The 19,683-nt window shown below is 40.0% G+C and overlaps 1 protein-coding gene across 1 annotated transcript; it reads left to right on the forward strand.

Moving 5' to 3' along the window:
* The first annotated feature begins 8,683 nt into the window (after positions 1–8,683).
* LOC132894299 (actin, alpha skeletal muscle 2) lies at positions 8,684–13,574 on the forward strand. Its single transcript, XM_060933945.1, has 9 exons — positions 8,684–8,774; positions 9,815–9,962; positions 10,064–10,192; positions 10,336–10,446; positions 10,529–10,613; positions 11,944–12,105; positions 12,547–12,738; positions 12,887–13,068; positions 13,354–13,574. Exons 2-9 carry the CDS (start codon positions 9,834–9,836, stop codon positions 13,495–13,497), a joined length of 1,134 nt encoding a protein of 377 aa, XP_060789928.1. The 5' UTR covers positions 8,684–8,774; positions 9,815–9,833; the 3' UTR covers positions 13,498–13,574.
* The last annotated feature ends 6,109 nt before the right edge of the window (positions 13,575–19,683 follow it).

Consider the following 19,683-nt stretch of genomic DNA (forward strand, 5'->3'; position numbering starts at 1 on the left):
TACCGTCGCAGGAATGACGTAACAAGCTCAACGAGATTTATTTCCGCCATCTTTTTTCAGGCAAATCCCGCCTTCTGCGCTATGATTGGCTATTAGTTCACACTCGCACACAATCCACCAATCTCCAATCTTGTCGGAGCATGAATTATTAACCAATCCTTTGAATTATATCATATTATTATTTTTATTCTTAAATTCAAACATAAACAGAATTATTTTATATTACAACATAAAATCACACCTCCTCTGAAAATATAATCTGAAAAGAAAACTTATCAAATATATATATATATATATATATATATATATATATATATATATATATATATATACACACAATATATATGTAAAATGGACAAAAAAAGGGGTTATGAAAGGTTAACTTCTGCTATGTGTACAGTATATTTGCCTGGGGATTGTTTATATATTTCAGACATTTTTGTAACAAGGACAGTTCATTCTTAAGAGCAGGCCATGAAGGGGGGGAGGGGGGGATTTGGCATATCGACATTTGTGTATGTAATATTTTGTAAAAATAATGAGATTATTCACCAAAAACTCAGTTTTCTTATCTTTAAGGATTACTCCCATTTGAATATTTTGAAAGGACCAGGAGTCAATATTTCTGGAGCTGGACGATATTAAATCATGGAGAGATTTCCACAAACTTTGGACAATTTCACATTTAATTATATCATATTATGGAAACAAGTTAACCTAATATGGCAGCAGTGCTGGGAACAAGAGACTAAGGGGAGACATATTCTCTTTTACTAATAGAGTGACTGATTCAGTAACCTGTAAAAGAAGAGGGTGGAAAAGGAAGGATGAAGTCACTATTTCTAAGTTGAGAATTGGCCATACTTACCTCAATAATACTCTCTTCCTTCTAGGAAAACCTCAGGATGGACTGTGCCTAGATTGTCAACAGCCAGAGACAGTACAACATGTTCTTATTGCCTGTAATAAATACAGTAGAGAAAAACAAGAACTTCTTACAGAACTCAGGAAAGTGGGCATGAAAGAAATGTCAGTGGGATCAATCTTAGAAGGGCGGCACGGTGGTGTAGTGGTTAGCGCTGTCGCCTCACAGCAAGAGGGTCTGGGTTCGAGCACCGTGGCCGACGAGGGCCTTTCTGTGCGGAGTTTGCATGTTCTCCCCCGTGTCCGCGTGGGTTTCCTCCGGGTGCTCCGGTTTCCCCCACAGTCCAAAGACATGCAGGTTAGGTTAACTGGTGACTCTAAATTGACCGTAGGTGTGAATGTGAGTGTGAATGGTTGTCTGTGTCTATGTGTCAGCCCTGTGATGACCTGGCGACTTGTCCAGGGTGTACCCCGCCTTTCGCCCGTAGTCAGCTGGGATAGGCTCCAGCTTGCTTGCGACCCTGTAGAACAGGATAAAGCGGCTAGAGATAATGAGATGAGATGAGATCAATCTTAGAAATGGGGTCAACTGGGAAGGGAAAGTGTTGGCTTTTTAAATATCTGAAGGACACTGGACTCATCAAGAGAATCTAATGCAATAATGGAATGACACTGAAGGTGGCAGCAATGCAGCAAATTGGATGCCAGCTGCCATTAAAGAAGAAGAAGAAGTATATAATATTATTTTCTCCATGGATAGTTTGCTCTCTTCTGTCTCAGACATTAACATAATTTTATTAAGGGGTAAATATCATATTCACCTTGCAAAATGGAGAAACTGTAAGCCCTTCCTTCCCTGGATTTATTAATGACTTTAAAATGTTTTTCTTGTCTCTCAAAAAAATAGACTGCAAAATTGCAAGAAAAACAAGTGTAGACGTTGCTTGTTATTTGTTACTGTAATTTATGAATCCTTTTCCTTGTTGTGTCTCTGCTCCGTTATGTGTTCATTAAATTGCCTAATTTAAAATGTAATTTACATGCACTTTATTTGCTATTGTGGTTTTTTTCCTTACATGAATCCCCTAATCTTTAATTTTAATCCGTATCCTCCCTGACAGTTTGTATTTTTCCATTGTTCAATTAATAAAAAAAAAAAGAATGATTAACCAATAGCAGCACAGAATGAGGGATTTCTCTTGACCTATGACACTGAAGGTCATATGAGGCGTGTTGGCAGTCAAATAGCGACGTTGCCATGTCCGTATTTTTACCCACTTCTCTCTCTTGTTAAGTTTGAAGTGAATTTTATTGATTATTAAATACGTTTAAATATTATCATTCAATACTACATGGGATGACGATGGTAATAATCATTCTGGAAGTAACCAAGAAAAGTATTTGTACTCTTAGAAGCTGGAATTTTAAGCAAACCTGGCAACCCTGCACAGACCTCCATCAATCACTTTAGTCTATAAATTAACTTCATGCAACGTTTAACCAGGATGAAATAACTAGAGTTTTTTGGATGTATTAGTATTTGTTTTATATCTCATTTGTATTTAATAATCATATTACAAATAAAACCTTTCAATGATATAGATTCATCCCTCAATGTTTTCTCAAGTGAAATCCAGTGTATTGGTCACTGAAACCAATGATTTTATGATTAGTGATAAGTAACAAACACCTTGTTTGGCTATAAATTAGTAAATAATTGCCACACAAGTATGTATGACTACTACTCAGGCTACATGACGGTTCTTTTACCACATATAAATACCTCAGCTGTATACAGTGGTGCTTGAAAGTTTGTGAACCCTTTAGAATTTTCTATATTTCTGCATAAATATGACCTAAAACATCATCAGATTTTCACACAAGTCCTAAAAGTAGATAAAGAGAACCCAGTTAAACAAATGAGACAAAAATATTATACTTGGTCGTTTATTTATTGAGGAAAATGATCCAATATTACATATCTGTGAGTGGTAGAAGTATGTGAACCTTTGCTTTCAGTATCTGGTGTGACCCCCTTGTGCAGCAATAACTGCAGCTAAACGTTTGCGGTAACTGTTGATCAGTCCTGCACACTGGCTTGGAGGAATTTTAGCCCATTCCTCCATACAGAACAGCTTCAACTCTGGGATGTTGGTGGGTTTCCTCACATGAACTGCTCGCTTCAGGTCTTTCCACAACATTTCACCTGGATTAAGGTCAGGACTTTGACTTGGCCATTCCAAAACATGAACTTTATTCTTCTTTAACCATTCTTTGCTAGAATGACTTGTGTGCTTAGGGTCGTTGTCTTGCTGCATAACCCACCTTCTCTTGAGATTCAGTTCATGGAAAGATGTCCAGACATTTTCCTTTAGAATTCAGTGGTATAATTCAGAATTCATTGTTCCATCAATGATGGCAAGCCGTCCTGGCCCAGAAGCAGCAAAACAGGCCCAAACCATGATACTACCACCACCATGTTTCACAGATGGGATAAGGTTCTTTTGCTGGAATGCAGTGTTTTCCTTTCTCCAAACATAATGCTTCTCATTTAAACCAAAAAGTTCTATTTTGGTCTCATCCGTCCACAAAACATTTTTCCAATAGCCTTCTGGTTTGTCCACATGATCTTTAGCAAACTACAGACGAGCAGCAATGTTCTTTTTGGAGAGCGGTGGCTTTCTCCTTGCAACTCTGCCAAGCACACCATTGTTGTTCAGTGTTCTCCTGATGGTGGAGTCATGAACATTAACATTAGCCAATGTGAGAGAGGCCTTCAGTTGCTTAGAAGTTACCCTGGGGTCCTTTGCGACCTCACTGACTATTACACGCCTTGCTATTGGAGTGATCTTTGTTGGTGGTCGACCACTCCTGGGGAGGGTAACAATGGTCTTGAATTCCCTCCATTTGTACACAATCTGTCTGACTGTGGATTGGTGGAGTCCAAACTCTGTAGAGATGGTTTTATAACCTTTTCCAGCCTGATGAGCATCAACAATGCTTTTTCTGAGGTCCTCAGAAATCTCCTTTATATATATATATATATATATATATATATATATATATGGGCGGCACGGTGGTGTAGTGGTTAGTGCTGTCGCCTCACAGCAAGAAGGTCCGGGTTCGAGCCCCGTGGCCGGCGAGGGCCTTTCTGTGTGGAGTTTGCATGTTCTCCCCTTCTCCGGGTGGGTTTCCTCCGGGTGCTCCGGTTTCCCCCACAGTCCAAAGACATGCAGGTTAGGTTAACTGGTGACTCTAAATTGACCGTGAGTGTGAATGGTTGTCTGTGTCTATGTGTCAGCCCTGTGATGACCTGGCGACTTGTCCAGGGTGTACCCTGCCTTTCGCCCGTAGTCAGCTGGGATAGGCTCCAGCTTGCCTGCAGCCCTGTAGAACAGGATAAAGCGGCTAAAGATAATGAGACGAGATGATATATGTTGCCCGGGTTTTGCAAAATTCTGGGTTGCCCCCAGACTTCCATGTCAAATTTGGTGAAGATCCATCGAGAAATGGTGATGTTAACCCAAAACAAACAAAAATCCAAATATCCACCATCCAGGGGCCCACTGGGGACCCCCTGCGGCCCAAATATGGAATTTCTGAGTTCTGCCAAATTGTGGCTATCTCCTGTACCTACTTGCCAAATTTGGTGAAAATCCGTTGAGAAATGGCGACGTTAGCTCAAGACAAACAAACAAAGCAAACAAACTTTGCCGCTTATTATATAGATATACAGATAAGTGCCAGAAGTAAGTGCTGCAGCATAATAATGCTGTATGTTACAGTATATGGACCCTTTTCACGTGACGTCACGACAAACGCGGCCGCCATTTTGGACATGTACTACCAGTAGTTTACCACAGCCAACATTGAGGAACGGCAGCAAAGAAAGTGTTTATTTTCAGCAAGACTTCCATCATGCCACTATGTTGTTGTGTACCTGGATGTAGTAACCATCAACAAACAAGGCAAGGGTTATCATTTTATCGGATCCCGGTAGATGCTGACCGACGGAGAAGATGGATAGCGGCATACCAACGCTTGTCTAGTGACCACTTTGTTGGAGGTAAGACGAATAAAATTAGCCAGAAAAGGCATTACATTGCTGTTAACATTCCATTCTAGTTTACTGTAATTATGATCTGGCAGCTATTTACACCGGATCCAGTGTAAATAGCTGCCGGAGCCAACGTCCGAGGTTCCGGAGCGCACTCGCTCGCGGCCGGCCGGAGCCAGCGCGCTCGCTCGCGGCCCGGCTGGAGCCAGCGCGCGCGCTCCGGAACCTCGGACGTTGGCTCCGGCAGCTATTTACACTGGATCCAGTGTAAATAGCTGCCAGATCATAATTACAGTAAACTAGTAAATACAGTTTTCTGCATCTCGCTCCTTTTTCTTTTATGTTTGTCGCCTTCCTCGCATTCAAACCGATTTGAGCCGAAGTCCACGACATGTCCAAAATGGCGGTCACGTTTACGAAGGTCACGTGACTGAAAAGGGTCTATACAGTGGAAAGTTACAATGTACAAATATTATATTTGTAAATATTTAAATGCATATTTACACAGGGAACATGGACAGGATTAGAGAGTATGTAGGGTTGTCTGTTCAGTTAGCAGTATTTAATACATATGTACCATTGTTTAAATGTACAATTAAGTGGCAGTGTGTGCAGCAACACATATACCGTATGTATAGTTGTTTATACAGTACTGTGAAAAAGTCTTAGGCACATGTAAAGAAATGCTGTAGACCAAAAATTGATTAAAAAAATAATGAAATTAAATGTTTCAACATAAAAAAATACTATAAACAGGAGTAAGCCATAATAAATGAAATAAAGTCCATATTTGGTTTGAGACAACACTTTGCTTAAAAAAAATAGTAGTCTCAGGTACAGTGAGAGCAGTTTTATAAGGAAATGAGCTGTAGGTTTTCCTGAGCGTCTTACAGAACCAGCCGCAGTTCTTTTGGACACTTTGATTGTCACACTTGATTCTTAATTTTGCACCAAAACCCAGTAGCCTTCATTATGTTTTCTTTTTTAATCTGAAAAGTGGTCTATTATGTAATATGCTGCTCAGATACAAACTTTTTTCTCTTCTCATCTCATTATCTCTAGCCGCTTTATCCTGTTCTACAGGGTCGCAGGCAAGCTGGAGCCTATCCCAGCTGACTACGGGCGAAAGGCGGGGTACACCCTGGACAAGTCGCCAGGTCATCACAGGGCTGACACATAGACACAGACAACCATTCACACTCACATTCACACCTACGGTCAATTTAGAGTCACCAGTTAACCTAACCTGCATGTCTTTGGACTGTGGGGAAAACCGGAGCACCCGGAGGAAACCCACGCGGACACGGGGAGAACATGCAAACTTCGCACAGAAAGGCCCTCGCCGGCCACGGGGCTCAAACCCGGACCTTCTTGCTGTGAGGCGACAGCGCTAACCACTATACCACTGTGCCGCCCCAAACTTTTTTTTGTAATATTTAATTTTGTGCTGGAAAACAAACATTTGGAAGTCTGAAATGTTTTTGTACTGATTCAATAATGTAGAAGTCATAAAATAGAAATCTATAACAAAGTTTGTATGAAAAAAATAGGGTGCCTGAGACTTTTGCACAGTGCTGTGTGTAAAGTTGTTTATGGACAGTATCCTATAATCTCAATACCATCAATCTCATGTCTCTGCTTACAAAGCCATGATCACAGATAACAGAGTTAGATGTGCCCACATAATAATAAAAAGGTTGATGGCAGGCTTTATGTATTAAGAAGAAGAAGAAAAAGGATGAGCAATACAGAGACACAGCATGTAGCATTGCCATCTCATCGCTCCAGGATCCTGAGCTCAGATTACTCTCTGTGTGGAATTTCTGTTCAAGTTTTTCCCGTGTCTGCCTGGGTTTCCTTCTGGTTCTCGGGTTTCCTCACAGCACCAAAAAACATGCCAATAAGTGGAATGGATAAGATAAATTGCTCCTAGTCGTGAATGAGTGTGTGAATGTGTTAATGCGATACACTGGTGTCTCATCCAGGGTGTATTCCTGCCTCATGCCCATTATTCCTGGGACAGACACTATCGAATAGCCACTGCAACCCTGATCAGGATAAAGCAGTTACTGAAAATGAGCCAGTGAATAATAATAATAATAATAATAATAATAATAATAATAATAATAATACACTTTATTTACTGCATATTGCACTTTTCATACATAAAAACACATAATATTACCAGAAAAATAGCAAAATATATGTATAAACTTACTTGAAAGAAAAATTTGTGTAATACTGATTGGTGATCATAAAAAAGAATGTTTACAAGTGAAAGAAAAATGCAGGAATAAAAAAAATAGCGAATTGCATAAAAACAGCAGATTATGAGTCGCATAAAGCCAAAGTCTTGCATTAAAAGGAACCTCTATAGCTTATTTCTACAGTCATCAGGTAGCAGGTGCCACAAAGTAAGACTCTAATGACTAAAAGCACTTTTACCTGTTTTAGTTTTAATTTGTGGAATGACAATTAGACCTGAGGCTGATGACCTGAGAGTTCTGGAGTGGGTTTCCCAAAAGCATCGTAGCACAAAGATCATCGTTAAATGGTAGAGCGAGCATCACAATGAACACTCTCTCTCCTAGTTAAGATGCTCTTAGCGTTAAGAGGCTTTTGGGAAACCCACCCCTGCTTGGTTTATACACAAAGATTGTCGTTCGAATAAAAAATGAAAGCTGAATTTTATGAATTTGATTGAGAAGGTAATTTGGTTATAGTATTGAATTGTATGGTTTAACAACAACAACAATAATAATAATAATAATAATAATAATAATAATAATACATTACATTTCATACATGTGCACCAAACAGAGGAACAAAAGACGATCTTCTATTCTTCGAACACAAGCTTGCCTGATTTTTTTTTTATCTGATTAGAGGAAAGATTTTGATACGCAAAATAGATAGAGTTGTCAAACTTAGTACATTTATTCACCACAGAGACATATGCTAATTGGGGCTGTAAAGGTCAACACAAATAAGGAGCCCTGCTCTCACTCTTACTTCTACAGTATCACCCTTACAACACCTGCTTCCCACTATAACCCTAAAAGGAGAGATTTCAACCAATCAGAGTTTTGCTACCATACAGCCAAGCCAATCAGGAAGCAGGTAAGCAGGAGAAACCCAAATGGATTTACCCCCCTCCAAACCAGCTGTTGTCCACGTTTGGGGTTCCAGACTACATACCAGTCGGCCGACTTACTGACATATACAGTTTCCTGTCTCAGTAGAGGGCTGAGAGTTCAGTGTTTGAGTGCTCATCATAAGCTGCCCCCAGTTACCCTGAAACGTAATAAAGTACTCCGTTATTAAATGAATGACTGGGGGGGGGGGGACAACTTTTTTTTACTTGGAATTTAATATAACGTTTCAGATGTATAACATGAAATTTTAGATTCGAAGAAATACCAGGATTCTTACACTATAATTACAATTACAAATATACCACAGTTATACTTCTTACGCTCTAATTACGTTCGACAAAATTCCACTTCCAAAGCATATTCAGTTGTGGACAAAACTGACTCATAGAAGAAACATTAAAGCATTTGAAGCTAAAACATTTGACATGTCTATCATCCAGCTTAGTTTTATGTCTGACAGAGCTGCTATTTCCAAGGAAATGCTGCTCCATTTGGGACGGATCCAGTTGCTTCATCCGATCAAGATAGATGCATTGACTGATGGGGAGGGCTCGACTCTCTTTTTTCCAAAGCTCTTATTTGGGCTTCTGCAAACTCAACGCTCCACCCCAGACCCCTTTGCCTAAGTCTTATTTAAGGGGAGCTGTCTCGCCGATCACTTTGTCCCAGTGGAAGCATCAGTCCCGCGACACAACTTGGTGAGTGCATGATGGTGTTGGTTTATGTAGAAAAACTACAGAGTGCATTAATATATTCACAGTCTATTGAATAATTTTAATAACTGGTAGTATTGGGAATATTTTAATAATGACTAGATGGCTCAAAGGTGCAATGAAGTAGGAACAAATGCCAGGCATTAGTAAAGCTTTACTCATTTAGGACGAAGACAAACACTGCATTTTAAAACAGTTAGATCTCAAGACTAATGGCTTAGGAAGACACCATTCCAAAGCTGTTATGAGTTTACGCTTATTGATTTACTTTACAAAAGACAGGGTCTGGATTAATGGTGCTGTCATGATGCATTTATTTCATACAGCACAGCATGTTATGAATGAAGTCATTTGGAAATGAGGGGACAGAGGCCATGACATATACCAAAGTGTTAAAATGCGATGACAGCTGCTGAACAGGCACCAAGCTCAGATAGGAAGCAGCATGTGGGAAGAAACACTATAGGCCGAACACGGCAAGAGGGATAGACCTTAAAATAGACATCTAAACTTCAGTGTGGCGCCTTTTTGGCTTTACACTGAGAGACTGAAAATCGTGAACAGCTTGGTTATGGAGATAAAGTTTCATTAACCTTTCAGGAAAGTGGTGGAGGAAATCCAGCAAGGGAGGGCGGGTCAACAAGTTAATTCATTCTATTTATTCTTAAGATTTCTTCTCAGTGTTACATAGTTTGATGAGAAAATAATATCAAATAAGTCATTATATTATTTTGTGTCTTTTCAGTTTGATGTAAAACCAACAAGGAGTGACTCAAATCCAAAACTTAAAACATTGTATAACACATAAACATTTCCACAAGCACTAACAGTACTGCTCTATTTGTTTCAACTCATCAAGACAGACTGGTGTGGGGTTGGTAGGTTGTTGGTTTTTGGGGTTTTTTTTGGCCTTTATTTGGGCTTCTTCAAACTCCATGCTCCACTCCCGACCACCTAGCAGAGTGATATTATATACACTTGGAAAACATTTATCCCTGTCATCAATATGTCATCTTCTTCCACAGACCAGCTCAGAAACCAGCCATGTGCGACGACGACGAGACTACCGCCCTTGTGTGCGACAACGGCTCTGGCTTGGTCAAGGCTGGATTTGCCGGTGATGACGCTCCCCGTGCTGTCTTCCCTTCCATTGTTGGAAGGCCCCGCCACCAGGTACACCACCTTCCCTCAACAAAATCTTCCACATATCTTCAGCTGGATTGTTAAATTCATACTCTTGTTCACCTTTAAACTGAATCCTCTTTCTCCCACAGGGTGTGATGGTAGGTATGGGTCAGAAGGACAGCTACGTTGGTGATGAGGCCCAGAGCAAGAGGGGTATTCTGACCCTCAAGTACCCCATCGAGCATGGCATCATTACCAACTGGGACGATATGGAGAAGGTGGGTGACCAATCCAACCTTTATACTTCCCTACACATCTCAACCTTTATGCTTCCCAAGAAACTTTATCTGTAGACTTTGGGTATCCTAAAAACTAATATCACATTTAATTGCAACAAACCCTGTTTGTTAATTCCCTTCAGATCTGGCACCACACCTTCTACAATGAGCTCCGTGTGGCTCCTGAGGAGCACCCCACCCTGCTCACTGAGGCTCCCCTCAACCCCAAGGCCAACAGGGAGAAGATGACCCAGGTACTCATACCTCCATGACCACCCTTTACTCTGTTTTGTTTAGATGCACTGACGTTAACACGTTTCTAATTTGTATTTCTAGATTATGTTTGAGACCTTCAACGTCCCAGCCATGTATGTGGCCATCCAGGCTGTCCTGTCCCTGTACGCCTCTGGCCGTACCACTGGTCAGTATTAACAGTTTCACTCGACAATACTGTATGTATGTATGTATGTATGTATGTATGTATGTATGTATGTATGTATGTATGTATGTGTATATAACTATGCTAAAGTTACTGAACGCTGAACTCAAACAAAATGCTATCTAGTCAGTTCAAGACATATAGGGGTTGTTTTACAATCAGGGTACAAAGTTTGTGTCACAGGGGTCCAAAATTCAAATTGATTCAAACTGGTTCTTGTACCAGTTTTTAAGTGAAGGACAAGTTAAAGAACAGATAGGCGTGTGTAATAGTTTGTATTATAACAAGATTAAGTGTAGCTTTAAGCAGGGCTGGGAGAAACAAATGAAGTGATTCTCGGAGAGGACATTTTTTTTTGACAATTCAGAATCCACTACTTCCATAGTGCTTTTAAATATAAGGCTGTAAGCTTTGTGTTAGTTGTCTCTAATATTTATGTCCCAATATCTTGACCACATTTTAGGATGAAAATAATCATTTTAGATATGTTATTTTATATTGAAAAATTAGCTGTCTCGGAGAGGACATTTTTTTGACACAATTACATACTAATTTGATCAAAATAGTCTGAAAACTTACTGGCATTCAACATTAAAACTTAACTATGTTTCCGATGATATGGAACCAAATATGTGTTTTATGGTATAAAGAATGATTTAAGTGCATCCCTTTTGGAGCTACCTGTGGTCAAAAAAGCACTTTTTCTAAATGACACGAGTAATTTTGCTAAATATGACATATATTGCCATACATTCACCAAAAATAACGTTATCACCAAATTTTTTTTGCATGGTAAATAGAGCTATCACAGGGCTACAATAAACAACCAAGTTTATTTAGTCAAGCCTTTTGATATTGAAGATAATAAGTGTTAAATGTGATTTTTAGCTTGCGTACCCTGATTGTAAAACAACCCATAAGTAACTGGTCCATGATAACAGAATTCAGTCGGTCTTCAATAATTATTCATTATGTAAACCTTGACAGCATTCTTATGACTCTATAGAGACAAACTGACTTATTACTGAGGAATTAATAATGTGATTAGTGAGCATTCAGTAGACATTCTCATTGAACCACTGCCACTGAGAACATTTTCTAATAATTAACATGCACTGCAGTTTATTTAACAGACAGAAAGACATTTGAGCAGTATATTCGATAGGATTAGCAATAATCCCTAATGTCCTGGAGTGAAAGCTCCACCTGTGGTCACTGATGTCAGCAGCATGGCTCATTTATGATGTGCCACATTCTCTGAGGGACTTTGGTGTGACAGAAGGCATGTGTGGCTGAAATCTGCGCCCTGCAGGTATTGTGCTGGACTCCGGTGATGGTGTTACCCACAATGTACCCATCTATGAGGGTTACGCTCTCCCCCATGCCATCATGCGTCTGGATCTGGCTGGTCGTGACTTGACTGATTACCTGATGAAGATCCTGACTGAGAGAGGCTACTCTTTTGTCACAACTGGTAAGTTGTAGTGCCAAATCAAAAACGTTTTAAATTTGTCACACTCTTTGGAGACTCTAAAAAGGTAAAACAATCGTTTTGGATATCATGGCAACTTTAGGAAGCTAAGTGCCTTGAGGAACTAAAAAGAACCATCGAGGAACCATTTTTTTCTAAGGATTTACTGGTTATGTTGTTGAAGTGTAGGATTTTACATACAGATGTACATTTGGTTTAGTCATAATTTCTTTTGGTTTTCCCTATGAAGGAACCATTAATGGTTCTGTGCAGATACTATAATTGTATAACAGGGGACTTGCCTTTGAAATGCCTTTAGGAACTTACCCTAACTATCCAAGCAACCGTTTTAAAGATGTACTGTGTATATTGCTTAAGTGTCCATTTTGTAAAGGTTCAACATTTAGTTCACTCATAATTTTTTCTAAAACTTGCCCCTCTTAGCTGAGCGTGAGATTGTGCGTGACATCAAGGAGAAGCTGTGCTATGTGGCTCTGGACTTCGAGAACGAGATGGCTACTGCTGCTTCCTCCTCCTCCCTGGAGAAGAGCTACGAGCTTCCTGATGGGCAGGTCATCACCATTGGTAATGAGCGTTTCCGTTGCCCCGAGACCCTCTTCCAGCCTTCTTTCATTGGTGAGTTCTACTTCTAAATATGAAGATGGTGATGATTTTTTTCCATGTTAGAGTAAAATATCAAAATGGCCAGTTATTAATCCATGAATTCTAGTCATGTGCTGTATGTCTTTGCTTATTTGCTAACCAAAATCTTGTGAAACCACAGGTATGGAGTCTGCTGGTATCCATGAGACTGCTTACAACAGCATCATGAAGTGCGATATTGACATCCGCAAGGACCTGTACGCCAACAATGTCCTGTCTGGTGGTACCACCATGTACCCTGGTATTGCTGACCGTATGCAGAAGGAGATCACTGCTCTGGCCCCCAGCACCATGAAAATTAAGGTAAGAGGAAGTTGACATTAGAAGATATAACACTTACAATATGTTGCAAAATAATTTTTCTCTAATATGGAAAATCTTATGCCAAAAATGTTGTTTTTAACAATTATTAGAATGAAAGCAATTAATTGGCCAGGCAGCTTTATGAATAGAATAAGATTTGCGAAATCTGTTCCTCACTAGCATTTGTGCATCGTGAGTCAAACTCTAGGACTTTACTGTCAGTGGAGTTTGATGATAAAATGTGCTTGAATTTCAGGCTAAATAACAAACTTTGTCTTCCTGCAGATCATTGCTCCCCCTGAGCGTAAGTACTCCGTCTGGATCGGTGGCTCCATCCTGGCTTCCCTGTCCACCTTCCAGCAGATGTGGATCACCAAGCAGGAGTATGATGAGGCTGGTCCTTCCATTGTCCACAGGAAGTGCTTCTAAACCAGCACCCCTTCCATTTGTACTGTCTCTTTTACTGTATATACATGTTATGTTGTAATAAATGTGGATCAGTATGACAGTGTCTTTGTCTCCACTTATTACTATTGTATTTCAAATATAATATCTGTCACTGGGCGTAATACGTAATATGTAAGTATGTAACTTACATACTTACATATACTGTGCATATTGTGCATTTTTAATTCATCTAGACCATTTAAAATCCATCGTAGTAAAAAATTGTATAATTAAACTCTTGAGGCCCTTAGGTTGCCGAATCATACCTACTGTACATGCAGTATGCCAACCTAAACAGTAATTTCATTGAAACGATCTCCCCATTGTTGAATATTAAATCAGTTTAATTATATTCTACAAAGTCTTTCTGAAACTGTTAAAATGACATTAAATTCCGAGTAACACAGTGTTTCTCTTCCTAACTGAGCGACAATACTCAACTTACTGTTCTTACCAAAATGTACATAATGTCAACAGCTGGATGATGCTAACGTATATATGATTTACAATACGTGGTCATTTTTGAGTTTCAGAATGTCTGATCAGCAAGAACATAAGACTCATAACTGAAAATAAGGTAACCATTTACAAAGACAAATCTATATTCAGAGGTAGTAAAAGTACCCAAATTCTTGACTTAAATAAAAGTGCAATTACTCATTGATTCAAATGATTCACTTGGAAAAAAGATGCAATGTATACACTCTTAAATTTATTTAAAGGGAAGCCATTGCTTAATGGTTAGAGAAGCAGCTTTGGGACCAAAAGGTTGCAGGTTCAATCCCCTGGAGTAGCAGGAATGGCTGAAGTGCCCTTGAGCAAAGCACCTATCTGTTCCCCAGGCTGCTCTGGGTATGTTGTATGTTGCTCTTGATAAGTCCATCTGCTAAATGCCATTCATTAATTAATTAATTAATTAAATGTATCAAGCAAAAGTACTCAGAGTTGGCTTAGTGGTTAGTGTGTCTACTTCTCAACTGGAAGATTGCGAGTTCTACTCGCAGTCGGGTCATACCAGTGACCATTGTAAAAATGGTACCTCCTGCCATCTGGCTGTAATACAGATGTGAATAGGGAATCAAACTCTCGCGGTTACCAAAGGACCGACCCCCCACTGCAACCCCAGTGATGTAATTGGCAAGAGGCCGAGGAAATGGAGATTGGCGCCACCCAGTGCGCCTTAAGACCCTGGTTAGTATCTAGGATAGGAGACTGCCTGGGAAGACCAGATCCTGGCAAGGAAAAGTACAAGAAAGATTCGCAAATTTGAGTCTACCTCAAATCACACCCTGATTTTAGTTACAGATGGTAAATGAGTGCTTCTTTGACCAAGTAACCAAAAAAACAAGGAACGTTAACTAATAAAGCAAACTAACAGCTGCATTACTACATTATATATATATATATATATATATATATATATATATATATATATATATATATATATATATATATAAAATGATAATAGTTGAACTGCCCTGCAATCCAAAGTGTATGTCACAACAAATTAATTACATTAGCCAGATTTCCTCTGCAGTTTTGTGCAAAATAGAAGCGATATCGTAAAAATTTCGACAAAATGCAGTTGTGAATGGTATATTTTCAGTGAGTGGTTTGAGAGTTTTTTCCGAAAGACATGTTTCCATAACTCATTTTTCAGTTTGTAATTTCAAATTGCGTATTAAGCAGGTTAATGGAAACAAAGCTATTGATAGGTACTTGACTGCATTCTTGCTATTGCAACTGTTCAACTAGATTTGGTGGATATTTATGTGCATAAAAGTCATGTTTAGGACAAATATATGATTATAGAGAAATGTGATAACTAGAAGGGCACTTGGTAGAGTGCATACCTCCACCAAGCTACATATTATCAACATCAAAATCAAATCATTTGAATCTCGGATAATACCAAAGGTGTACACCAAATTTTATCAAAATCCGTTCACTACTTTTTGAGTTATGCTGGGAAAAGTCAAACAAACAAATTGAGGCAAAACCATAACCTCCTCCAACAAAGCTGGCAGAGGTAAATACTAACCTCATTTCCAGAAAAGTTGGGATCTCATCTCATCTCATCTCATTATCTCTAGCCACTTTATCCTGTTCTACAGGGTCGCAGGCAAGCTGGAGCCTATCCCAGCTGGCTACGGGCAAAAGGCGGGGTACACCCTGGACAAGTCTCCAGGTCATCACAGGGCTAACACATAGACACAGACAACCATTCACACTCACATTCACACCTACGGTCAATTTAGAGTCACCAGTTAACCTAACCTGCATGTCTTTGGACTGTGGGGGAAACCGGAGCACCCGGAGGAAACCCACACGGACACGGGGAGAACATGCAAACTCCGCACAGAAAGGCCCTCGTTGGCCACGGGGCTCGAACCTGGACCTTCTTGCTGTGAGGTGACAGCGCTAACCACTACACCACCGTGCAGCCCAGAAAAGTTGGGATATTTTCCAAAATGCAATAAAAACAAAAATCTGTGATTTGTTAATTCACGTGAACCTTTATTTAACTGACAAAAGTACAAAGAACAAGTTTTCACTGACCAACTTAATTGTCTCATCTCATCTCATCATCTCTAGCTGCTTTATCCTGTCCTACACGGTCGCAGGCAAGCTGGAGCCTATCCCAGCTGACTACGGGCGAAAGGCAGGGTACACCCTGGACAAGTCGCCAGGTCATCACAGGGCTGACACATAGACACAGACAACCATTCACACTCACATTCACACCTACGGTCAATTTAGAGTCACCAGTTAACCTAACCTGCATGTCTTTGGACTATGGAGGAAACCCACGCGGACATGGGGAGAACATGCAAACTTCGCACAGAAAGGCCCTCGTTGGCCACGGGGCTCAAACCCGGACCTTCTTGCTGTGAGGCGACAGCGCTAACCACTACACCACCGTGCCGCCCCCAACTTAATTGTGTTTTGTAAATATAAACAAAGTTAGAAATTGCCTGCAACACACTCAAAAAAAAAAAAGTTGAGACAGAAGCATTATAACCATTGTGTTACATCACCTTTCCTTTTAATAACACTTTATAATTGTATGGGATCTGAGGACATGAATGATTGCAGTTTTGCCATTGGAATTTTTGTCCATTCTTGCTTAATACAAGACTTCAGTTGCTCAATAGTCTGTAGTCACTATTATCTGCAGATTCTCCTCTTCATGATGCCACATACATTCTCAACAGGAGACAGATCTGGACTGGCAGCAGGCCAGTCAAGCACATGTGCTCTGTGTCTGTGAAGCCATGCTGTAGTAGCCTGTGCAGAATGAGGCCTGGCATTGTCCTGCTCAAATAAGCATGGACTTCCAGGGAAGAAGCATTGCCTTGATGAATATGTCTCTTGAAAATCCCAGTACATGCCCCAATATATCAGTGGTACCTGGTATGCAGCTCACCCATGTCGTGGGCACTGATGCATCCCATACCATCACAGATGCTGGCTTTTGCACCTTTCTCTCATAACAAACTGGATGGTTGTGTTCACCTTTGGCAAAGAGAACTTGACGTCTGGTGTTCCTGAAAACAAGCTGAAATGTGGACTCATCTGACCCCAGCACACGTTTCCACTGTCTTTCAGCCCATCTGAGATGAGTTCAGACCCAGAGAAGTCAGTGGTGTTTCTGCATAGAACTGATGAATGGTTTCCTCCTTGCATAATACAGTTTCAGGTTGCATTTCTGGACGCAGTCACGGACTGTATTTTTATTCTCCTTTTATACCCAATCAATTTACCTGCTTATTGTGGAATCTTCCAAATGGTGTTACTTGAATATTCTATAAACATTTCAGCCTTATTTTGCCTCTGTCCCAACTTTTTTTGAGTGCATTGCAGGCATCGAATTGTAACTTCATTTATATTTACAAAATACAGTTAACTTGGTCAGTAAAACTGTTGAACTGTTTGTACTTGTGTCAGTTAAATAAAGGTTCACATGAATTAACAAAATCACAGATTTTTGTTTTTATTGCATTTTGGAAAATATCCCAGCTTTTCTGGAAAAGGTTAGTACTTTTGTAAAATTATGTGAATGTCATGGTTAGCTACCATGTGTCAGTCCTGCGCGCTGTGGTGCGTGCACCAAAAGGCGCACCTTGGGCTGTACGCACGCTGAGTGAGCTCCAGCACGCGCACCGTGAACAAGGCGCACCTGTTCTCAATTATTGAACTAAGTGTGGGGCTATTTAAGGACTGTGCTGATGCTAAGGCAATGCGAAGTATTACACAACGTTCAGTGTGCATTACCGAGCCTTGCTTCCAGTGTTTGTGGCTTTCCTGGTTTCTCAACTCCTGTTCCTGTTTCTAGTTCTCGTTTTGCCTCCAACATCCTGTTTGCACCTCGACTGACCCTTTGCCTGTTTTCTTGTTTATGACCTTGCCTGCTGATTTGGACTGTTTGCTTTTGTGTGTGTTTCATGCATTTCATGTATATATCGCACTGTATTAAAATAAACACTTCTGCACACACATCCGCCTCCCTCTCGTACTTGACACCATGTAGGACTAGAGTAAAACTTTGGTAGTGCCACAGTGACCATAACATACCATCATAAAATCATTGTAACATCATAGTCACGAAAGACTACCATGGCCAAACCATGAGTGTATTATCATGTTAACCACAAAGTACCACAGTAAAACCATGGTTAACCAGAGTAAATTTTCCTAAGAGTATACTAAAATACAACCCCGATTCCAAAAAAGTTGGGACAAAGTACAAATTGTAAATAAAAACGGAATGCAATGATGTGGAAGTTTCAAAATTCCATATTTTATTCAGAATAGAACATAGATGACATATCAAATGTTTAAACTGAGAAAATGTATCATTTAAAGAGAAAAATTAGGTGATTTTAAATTTCATGACAACACCACATCTCAAAAAAGTTGGGACAAGGCCATGTTTACCACTGTGAGACATCCCCTTTTCTCTTTACAACAGTCTGTAAACGTCTGGGGACTGAGGACACAAGTTGCTCAAGTTTAGGGATAGGAATGTTAACCCATTCTTGTCTAATGTAGGATTCTAGTTGCTCAACTGTCTTAGGTCTTTTTTGTCGTATCTTCCGTTTTATGATGCGCCAAATGTTTTCTATGGGTGAAAGATCTGGACTGCAGGCTGGCCAGTTCAGTACCCGGACCCTTCTTCTACACAGCCATGATGCTGTAATTGATGCAGTATGTGGTTAGGCATTGTCATGTTGGAAAATGCAAGGTCTTCCCTGAAAGAGACGTCGTCTGGATGGGAGCATATGTTGCTCTAGAACCTGGATATACCTTTCAGCATTGATGGTGTCTTTCCATAAAGAACTTCAAATTTTGATTCGTCTGACCACAGAACAGTTTTCCACTTTGCCACAGTCCATTTTAAATAAGCCTTGGCCCAGAGAAGACGTCTGCGCTCCTGGATCATGTTTAGATACGGCTTCTTCTTTGAACTATAGAGTTTTAGCTGGCAACGGCGGATGGCACGGTGAATTGTGTTCACAGATAATGTTCTCTGGAAATAGTCCTGAGCCCATTTTGTGATTTCCAATACAGAAGCATGCCTGTATGTGATGGAGTGCCGTCTAAGGGCCCGAAGATCACGGGCACCCTGTATGGTTTTCCGGCCTTGACCCTTACGCACAGAGATTCTTCCAGATTCTCTGAATCTTTTGATGATATTATGCACTGTAGATGATGATATGTTCAAACTCTTTGCAGTTTTACACTGTCGAACTCCTTTCTGATATTGCTCCACTATTTGTCGGCGCAGAATTAGGGGGATTGGTGATCCTCTTCCCATTTTTACTTCTGAGAGCCGCTGCCGCTCCAAGATGCTCTTTTTATACCCAGTCATGTTAATGACCTATTGCCAATTGACCTAATGAGTTGCAATTTGGTCCTCCAGCTGTTCCTTTTTTGTACCTTTAACTTTTCCAGCCTCTTATTGCCCCTGTTCCAACTTTTTTGAGATGTGTTGCTGTCATGAAATTTCAAGTGAGCCGATATTTGGCATGAAATTTCAAAATGTCTCACTTTCGACATTTGATATGTTGTCTATGTTCTATTGTGAATACAATATCAGTTTTTGAGATTTGTAAATTATTGCATTCTGTTTTTATTTACAATTTGTACTTTGTCCCAACTTTTTTG

This window comes from Neoarius graeffei, chromosome 11 (genome assembly GCF_027579695.1).
Source record: "Neoarius graeffei isolate fNeoGra1 chromosome 11, fNeoGra1.pri, whole genome shotgun sequence".
In the NCBI taxonomy this organism is placed as follows: Eukaryota; Metazoa; Chordata; class Actinopteri; order Siluriformes; family Ariidae; genus Neoarius; species Neoarius graeffei.